Below are 9,421 nucleotides of genomic sequence, written 5' to 3' on the forward strand. Positions count from 1 at the left end.
CTCTCCCATCCTTTCTTCCAAAGTGATCTCTATTTCAAAACTCTGACCTCTTAAACTCTTAAGAAACTTTTCAGTCACACATCTTTCAGCTTCTCTGTACCAAACATGTTCCTCACATTATGTTCCATGATTACAAAGTTCTTGAATGTTTTCCAAAGCAATCAATAGGCTTTTGATGTAAACGTGATTATTTCATTTAATCAGAATGCAGTGCATTCTTGATTATTAACTGGCTTATCATTTTGTAGGGAAGAGAGGGATAGGAAAATAATGGAAAAGGGAAATGCAAGGGTCAGAGAGAGTGGGGGAGGGCAATGGATTGGAGAAAAGGGGGGAAAGAGAAAGGCAGAGGAGTGAAGGAGAGGGGGGAGAATGGAGTGGGATGGTGAAAGTCAAGGAAGTGAAAGCAAGAGAGAGAAAGGGCAATGGCAGGAAGAATTGATGAAGGAGAAATAGAAAGCCTTGCATTTATGTAGTGCCCCATTCCATGTCTAGGAGACATTCTAAAGTAGACACAAACCTACTCTGAACTCCACCACACCACCAGGGTGATGATCGGGTAGATCCATCATGTGTTTCTGCTACTGATTACCCTCCTGAAAGTAAAGTGGCTTCTGTAGTGACTGTTGCCATGTAGATAACTGAAACTGAACATCCCAAAGTCAGCAGCTGAACAGGAATATGGACTCAGATCTTTTATTGTCTCCACAATGCCCAGGACTTTTGATGCAAAATCCAGCCTGCCTAGAATGTTTGAAAATCTCACCATTGCTGCCAAGTTCTGAAACAAACTGTGCTTTGCAATAATCTCACTCTGAGCTTAATTCCCAGCTCACACATCTAACCTGTTGTGTATTTACAGAGTATGAGTTTGCTTTGTTTCAGAGATCAGATACTGCATTCTCAACATGGTCAGTTTTGCTGGGGCCAGCAATCTTCTGGGCGCTACAATTAATGGAGATCATTTCACATGCAACACCTTCACTGTTTCCTCATATCCAACCACCTCAAACTCACATCTAGGGTTTCCCCAATAAGTGTAGAATCAACATCACTACAATTATTCTCTCTACCTTTGGCCTCCCGGCACTAATCCAGCCAAGCTCAATGAACAGCATCTCATCTTTCTCCTGGGAACCCTGAAATGCTTCATGTGAAACACTGAGCTCAGGACGATATCTGGCTGTTAGTTCCTGCAATTCACCATTATCTTCCATTTGTGGCTCCTGATGCTCCTGTTTCTCATCTGCCCGACATGACCATCTGAAACTGGGCTGCTATTTATACCTCTTTCCTGTATGTTCAAATTTCTCTCCAGGCTATGGAATCCCATGACTATCTCCTTGGAGAAAGTAATTAGATCTCCTTTGAATCCTCCTTGTTCTGAAATACACAGCGCTGGAGGCTATTCAGTCCATTCCTATCCCTGGCGCTATCTGCTATTAAACAACTCATTAGCTGTTCTCCCCATCTCCTTGTTTGGTCAAACTTGCGATGGGATTCCCCACCCCTTCAACATTGCCTTATAATCCCAGCTCTCAGTCTTAAACTGTCTTTTTGCTTTTCAGATGCAAGCAGACTTGCCAGGATCAAATTTATGAATGTTTGTCAGTGGACGGAAAGCTTGCCGTAAGGTGTGCTGTTGAGAATTTGTGGCTGCACCAACCAACAATTTACTCCATTTCCCCTCCTGTTCCCAATCAGTATTTCCAATTCTTTTTGTTTTATTTCTGCTATTTTCCTCCGCAGGGCTTACATTTCGCAAGGGCTGGAAAATGCTTTGAAGACAGGCCGATAAGGAGGAATACTGTCTCTTTGAACAAAGGAAATATCACAATCTTGCAATAAAAACATTGTAAAAGGAGCACAAATATCATCGGAGGCACAGCAGGTTAACAGGCACAGGACACCAACAGGAGTGTAAATAAAACCAAAACAAGTGATACCAGTGAGTGAAACAAAAGAAAGGACTGGACATAAACCAGAGAGAGCGAGAAAGAGAGAGTGAAAGAAAAGTTCTCTGTGTACCTATTGTCATTTCCGTGTGTTATGCTTTTAGTGAAGACAACCCAGAGACAAACACAAAAGGGGAAAAAAAAGAAAAAAAATGTCAGAAGTTTAGTTCTCAGGATGTTAGATGCCATGTCAGTAATGCCGACCTGAGCAACAGAGAGGAGTGAGGTGGTGGTGGAGGAAAGGAGGGGTATGGGGTGGGGGCAAAACTCAAGCCTCCGCCCTCCACCACATCAGACTGCCAACGAGCATTACCGTGCAATTTCCTCAGAGAGGAACAGAAATTCTGCAAAGACCTGAACTGTGAATTGTTTGGGGCCTGGGACCCACTGTTGGTGCATTGCTGAACCACCAGACAAAACTGAAGAGGTCTGGTGACTGCAAACGCATTGCAATCTCTTTCAATCGCTAATGGGAACAGTCCTCCACTGGGAATGATTTAATCCACTTTTAATCCATTGATTTAATCCAGGCCATTCCTGGTTACACAATTAGTCAGTCACCTTTACATTGTGTGGTTAAACAAGTCAGTATCCTTACCCTGGTGAAGAAATAGCAACTTGATGCTGCTGTACATTGCATAACTGTAGCCAGTAACTCCATGTAGCTATACCATGATAATGCTTACCCTTGTGAATAAACAGGAACTCTGTACAATTACGTAGTGAGCAATCCTTACCCTGCTGAGTAAATAGGAAAGTTGGGCATTTACACTGTATGTAACCTCACTTTGCAGATTATTCCAAGTATCTGGAATTGAAGTTAGGAGGAAAATGTTGACAAAATTGGTTCTGTTTTCAAGACAATGAGCTTTCAAGGTAGCTAAACCGAGGTGAAGTTTTCCAAAATGCAAAGTGGTCAAGGATATTTTTCCCTATAAGCAAAATCCTTCAAATACCACGACTCAGAAATTAAAAACAGGAAATTAGGAGCAGGAGGGGAAGTCAATGGCCAGGATTTTCCAGTCCCACCGCCCTGAGACCAGAAATTTCCGGCTGAAGTCAACAGACCTTGTAATGGTCTGTCAAAATGTCCATTCCGCCCATGACGATTCCCGCAGTGGGCGGCACCAGAAACTTTACCCCCATTGTTTTTATACAAAATGCAATAGAATTGAGGAAAACCTGGAAGGTTATTGAAGCAAACAATATTAATGGGTTCAATAGGTAACAAGATATGTATTTCAGGAGAGACGGATTGACAGATGTGGCAAGGTGGGATCTTGGAAAAATGAACTGGCTTGTTTGAGCTAATTACCTCATGTTCTGAACACAGATACTCAGAGGAGCACTTACCCTGCTGAATTAATAGGAACTCCACACAGACTCACAGAGATACCCTTACCCCGTTGAATAAGCAGGAATTCTGCACAAATACAGAGATATCCTTACGCTGCTGAAATAACAGGAACTCCACACTGATAACAGGAAAACCCTTACCCTGTTGAATTAACAGGAATTCCACACAGGTACACAGCAAAATCCTTACCCTGCTGAATTAACAGGAACTTCACACAGAGTGAGAAGCCCTTACCCTGCTGAATTAACAGGAACTCCAATTAGATACACAAAGAAATCCTTACCCTGCTGAAAGGCATAATGATTGCTAAATACTCTACCATCAACATTCTGGGGGTTACCACTGACCAGAAAATGAATGTGTCCAGTCATATAAATACTGTGGCTACAAAAGCAACTCTGAGGCTGGGAATTCTGTAGAGAGTAACTCAGCTCCTGACTCCCCAAAACCTGTCCACCATCTACAAGGCACAAGTCAGGAGTGTGATGGAATACTTTCCACTTGCCTGGGTGAGTGCAGTTCCACCAACACTTAAGAAGTTTGACAAGTTCCCCTCCAAGCCACACACCATCCTGACTTGGAATTATGTCAATCCTTCACTGTCACTGGGTCAAAATCCTGGAACTTACTCTCCAACAGCATTGTAGATGTACCTACACCAGATGGAATGCAGTGGTTCAAGGTGACTCACCAGCACCTTCACAAGGGCAATTAGCTAAGGACAATAAACATTGGCATATCCAGCGATGCCTACATCCCATGAGAGAACAAACAAATAAAGAGTAATTGAAACTCTGCACACAGTCAGAAACCTTAACAAGAACTCCACAGAGATACAGTGAAACAACATTACCCTTCTCAATTAAGAGGAACTCCACACAGATACACAGTGAAACCTGCACCCTAATGAATTAACAAGAGCTCCACAGAGATACAGTGAAAAATCCTTAACCTTCTCAATTAACAGGAAGTTCACACAGATACAGCGAGAATCCCTTACCCTGTTGAATTAACTGGAGCTCTGCATCGATACACAGAGAGTCCCTCACCCTGCTGAATTAACAGGAACTCCATATAGATACACAGAGAAACCCTTACCCTTTTGGAATAACAGGAACTCCACACAGATACCCTTAGAAACTCTTACCCTGCTGAATTAACATGAACGCCACACAGATACACACAAAAACCATTACCCTGCTGCATTAACAGGAACTCCGCATAGATGTATAGAATAATTCTTATCCTACTGAATTAACAGGAACTCCACACAGACACACAGAGAAACCCTTATCCTGCTGAATTAACAGGAATCCACAGGATTACATGGAGGAATCCTTACTCTGCTGAATTAACAGGAACTCCACACAGATACACAGGAACCCCACACATAAAATTAGAATTAATGGGAGCTACACTGGTAGAGTGAGGAAACTTAATCCTGCTGAATAAATTGAAATTTTGTAGTTATACAATGAATAATCCTTACCCTGCTGAATAAACGGGAGCTCCATATAGTTACACAATGAATTACTTCACCCTGTTTAATAATCAAGAGCTCCATACAATTAACAGTGAATAAACCTTACTCTGCCTAGCAAACCATGACAAAGTAAATAACCTTCTCCTGCTGAATAAATAAGAATTCCAAGGTTGCACAACGAGTAATCCTTACACTAGAACTCCAACAATTGCAAATGGGAGAAAAGATGTGTTTTATTTGGGTACCGCAGGCAAATTAATTAGACAATGTGGACCATCATAGTAAACAAATGATCAAACATAGCTTAGAGTCTACCTATTATGTATGACCTCTGAGGGATTAATATATTGATGGAGGCTTTTCACCTCACAACTAACTGATAGGTAAGGTAATCATGATTGTCCAAGTCTTGTCTTATTTCTGTTTCGATCTCCACTGTCCCAAATGTATTGCTGGCAAGAGCCTTAGACTGGTGCATGATCAGTTGTGATGGCATTTCACAGTTTGTGCTCAAGCTAGCCCATTTTATAGATAGACCAAACATCTTGCAGTGGGTATAAGGTCTTCAGCGCAACATCGGAGATCCCAGGTTTTCACACCATGATAGAGTGAAGTTTACCACAATTGAAAAGATGGACAGTGCAACACTTTACACACACACACTAATCTTCCACACCCGCCTGTCAAAAAAAGCTTAACGAAATGAAGTAGCAGCAGAAAAGCTTCCCCGAAACCACCCAGCCCCCCACGCCCCCCCCCCCCCCCCCCCGCCCCACAAGTCCTTAGCAACACGTCAGCCCATTTATCACAGCCATTGCAGTGCTACATGCAGCTTTTGGCTTCCTCAGAGATAATGGAATCGGGCTTCAATTCCGAATCAGACTGGCAGGTCTTTGCAGAATGTGGTGAAAAGAGGAAAAGTGAAAGGAAACAAACAATCCAAATAAATGAAGGTTAAGAAAAGCAAAGGTTTCGGTGCGATTCCGATGCCTGAAGACTGTTGAGAAATAAATGTTTTAAGGATTTAAAACAAAAAAAATACCTAGGCATATCCGAATCAAGAAATTGCCTGCAAAAACACAAAAACAATACCTTGTTAGTAGACTCAATAAAGTATCGAAGGTGATGGTAACATCATAAAGCAAAGCACAGAGGCTTTCCACTTCAGCAGACCCTGAACACAATGACACAGCAAAGCTATGTTCTATGAGATAGAAGGCCACTAATATTCAATAAGTGGTGTACTGCGGGACCATTTGACATAAAAAAAATAAGGCACTTTAATTGTGAAGAAAAATTTTGATTTTCTGCCAAACAGCAAATACATGGTAAACAGAGCACTTCAGAATGGGTGGGTGAAGCCTAAATGCTAGGCCGCATTGTGCCTTTCTTTCCAACACTACAGCGAATCTCAGCTTCAACCACAGAATCTGGCAGCTGGTGACAAACTCCATATTCATGTTGAAGCTGGATCAGAGCTGGAGCATGGTAGCTGGATTGAAAAGTTCAGACATGCACAACACTGAGTTTGCCATTTTCTGGTTCAGCCAAAAGCTGAACAGGAAGCTGGAAAGGGGTAGGCTGGGCAGTGGAATCAGGATCTTCTGCATAACTAGTGGGACGCTGATGAAGATTAGGAACAGATTGCTGCTCTCCATGAGACACAGAAGTAATGAACTTCAAATAATTAGATTTATGGTGATCGCCCCATATTACAATGCTTTATAAAAATCCTGGATACATGACTCAAAAACTGTTACACCCTGGGAAAACAACTGTTGCGCCTAAAGTTTGGTTTAGCTTTGACAGCCATATTCTTGGGTTCAACATTCATTAAACGTGCCTGGTATTTGCTTTCAAGATGTGGAGATGCCGGCGTTGGACTGGGGTAAGCACAGTAAGAAGTCTCACAACACCAGGTTAAAGTCCAACAGGTTTATTTGGTAGCAAATACCATAAGCTTTCGGAGCAATGCTCCTTGCTCCGAAAGCTTATGGTATTTGCTACCAAATAAACCTGTTGGACTTTAACCTGGTGTTGTGAGACTTCTTAATTTGCTTTCAAATGCAGACTTGCAGTATGCTAAGATATGGGGAAATTGTCTGCTTGTTAACTCCCACTGGGCAGAAGATGTTCTCAAGCATCCACTCTGGTGGAGATCTACATGGTCGACTTATTTATGGACACTTCAGTCATTTGAGGTTTTTAGTGACCTTCTATGTCAGTGGCAGGAATGAGGTCCATAGGTTGCACTTAACAGGGATGAAGCAAGAGGTGATTATGACCAGTTTGTTTTGTGCACTAGCATGTTCACTGCAGCAGCTAACAAGAGAAAATCAATCACACATAACACGCACATATTCTCACAAGTGTATGCACGCAATCACACGTTCACACTCACTTGCTCTCTCATACACATTCTCTCATGTTCATATAAAGTCGGGCCCAAATCTTCCGAAGAATGGCAGTCACTGTCAGATTGCTACTCCACTCCTAGTTTTCTACCTTGCACTGGAATTCTGCATTTCTCACCTGGACTTTTGAACCAAGCCTCTTCAGAAATGCAGAGCCAACCTGCTGTGGAGTCCTTCCTCACAGTGCAGGATCACTTTGGGAAGCCAAGTTGCACACTTTTTCACTACACTAGCTGCCGTATTCCAGTAAGTTTAAAGATCCCAAAGCCACTTTGAGAAGCTTTGAAGCTAAGTGTACAAGGCAAGTGGGTGAGGGGGTAGGGTGGAATTGTGTTGCGTGAGGGGGTAGAGTCGCATATGGGTGGGAGTAAGGTGGCAGGTAGTGGGTGAGGGGATAGAGTGGCAGTTAAGTGAGTGAGGATTTTGATGGGTTGGAATTGTCAGGTGATCGGGGGTTAGTTGAATGGTTGTGAAAGTATTCTGGGTGGTCAGATTGAGATATAGTTGGGGGCACTATCAGGGAGTTGGAGAATGGGGTGGAGGGTTGTTGAGAGTGGGGTGGGAGGGGTTCAGAAGTATAGTTAAATAGGAGTTAGAACTGGTTTTAATCCTTCAAACCTTTCCTGGTAACTATTCTGATAAGTGAATCAGAATCACCTGAAGTCTCTGAGTCCAACTCAGAGTTTCGAAAGGTTCCAGACACAGGGGAATTGCCCATCGGAAAACCAAATTTCCCGGGAGATTCCTGTATCGTTAGTCCGTTTGGACTTCTGAGAAGTCCCCCAGAGCATCGTTCAGGGTATCCCTGGGGTACGAACATCTGGAGATTGGAAGTTCTGATCCTTTGGGCCTGATTTTACCATTTTCATTCTAAGTGCTGAATCTGGGCGTAATTCAGATCCGACTTGGAAATCTGCTTTCAGGCGCCCCCATACGCACTGAGCCTGAAAAGTAAATCGCGGGTCCCATTCGCACTGTGGGCGGGGCTTAGCGCACCCGAAACGATCGGAGCTCTGAACGGCGCATGCGCAGTTAGAAAAAAATTTGAAAAAGCGCGCCCGTGTCAGATTGCTCCCGGGCCGCACAAAGCGGAGAAAGCGGCCAGGGAGTGAAAAGCGGGAGCGATGGCCCCCACAGACATCACTGTCCCCCTTATCCACCCACCCACCCCCCCACTACCCAGACCAATCGCAACTCCCTGCCCCCTTCCCCCCCCCCCACCGATTGCCCGCAGAGTGACAGCGGACCCCCCTGCCCCCCACCAGAGATCCATGTGACCCCCCCCCCCACCCAGCAGAGATACATCTTACCCGCCTCCCTCCTCCCCCATCCCCCAGAGAATGGTCTGGCCTCCGCCCCCCCTCCCCCCCCACAAGAGAATGATCTGGCCTCACTCCCCCCCACCCCCAGAGAATGGTCTGGCCTCACTCCTCCCCCCCCCCAAGAGAATGATCTGGCCTCACTCCCTCCCTACCCACCCAGAGGAACACCTGACCCGCCTCCTTCCCCCCCCACAACCAGACAACAATCGGCCCTCCCTCGCCACCAGACAATGATCATCCCCCCCCCACCCCCCATCACCAGACAACGATTGGCCCCCCCACCAGACAACGATCGGGCCTCCCTCCACACCCCCCTCCCCACCAGAGATACATCTGACTCGCCTCCTCCTCCCCTCCCCCCCAACCAGACAACAACCTGGCCTCACTCCCCTCCTCCCCCTCCCCAACCAGAGAATGATCAGACCCGCCTCCCTCCTACCCCCCCCCCCCCCCCCACCCCCACCCCCACCACCTCTGATCTGAGTCAGAGAGCCATTGGAAGCTCTGAACTTGCTCTTCAGCAGCTGGAGCGCCAGACTTTTATTCAGCAGGTTCATTTCGGCGCGATTCCGGGTCGGCGAACGTGGCGGTAAAGGGGGAAATGCTGATAAAGTTGGGCGGGCAGTTCATTAGTTCAATTGAAATACATGCAAATACATTTAAATCGCCGTTGCGCCCGTTTCGGGCGCGAAGAGGATCGCAGCTATTCTTGGGTTTCGGTAAAGTGGCCATTTGCGTGGACGCAGGCGCGGATCGCATTAATGGCCTCACACCCGACTTTACCACGTTTCCGCGCCCGTTTTCGGGTGCGACGCAATGGTAAAATAGAGCCCTTTGTGTCACCTACACAGACTCACCCATATTCACACATGCTCTACCACACATAAACA

At 45.2% G+C, this 9,421-nt stretch overlaps 1 protein-coding gene across 1 annotated transcript in view; it reads right to left on the bottom strand.

Moving 5' to 3' along the window:
* LOC144489081 (kinesin-like protein KIF1A) overlaps positions 1 to 1,217 on the bottom strand; it is a 45,567-nt gene extending 44,350 nt beyond the window's left edge. Inside the window, exon 1 of the mRNA XM_078207035.1 lies at positions 1,074 to 1,217. Within this exon, the coding sequence (XP_078063161.1) occupies positions 1,074 to 1,217 (144 nt within the window). The remainder of the gene's footprint in view (positions 1 to 1,073) is intronic.
* Positions 1,218 to 9,421: the final 8,204 nt, after the last annotated feature.

Source organism: Mustelus asterias, unplaced genomic scaffold (assembly GCF_964213995.1).
Source record: "Mustelus asterias unplaced genomic scaffold, sMusAst1.hap1.1 HAP1_SCAFFOLD_1997, whole genome shotgun sequence".
NCBI classification, from domain to species: Eukaryota; Metazoa; Chordata; class Chondrichthyes; order Carcharhiniformes; family Triakidae; genus Mustelus; species Mustelus asterias.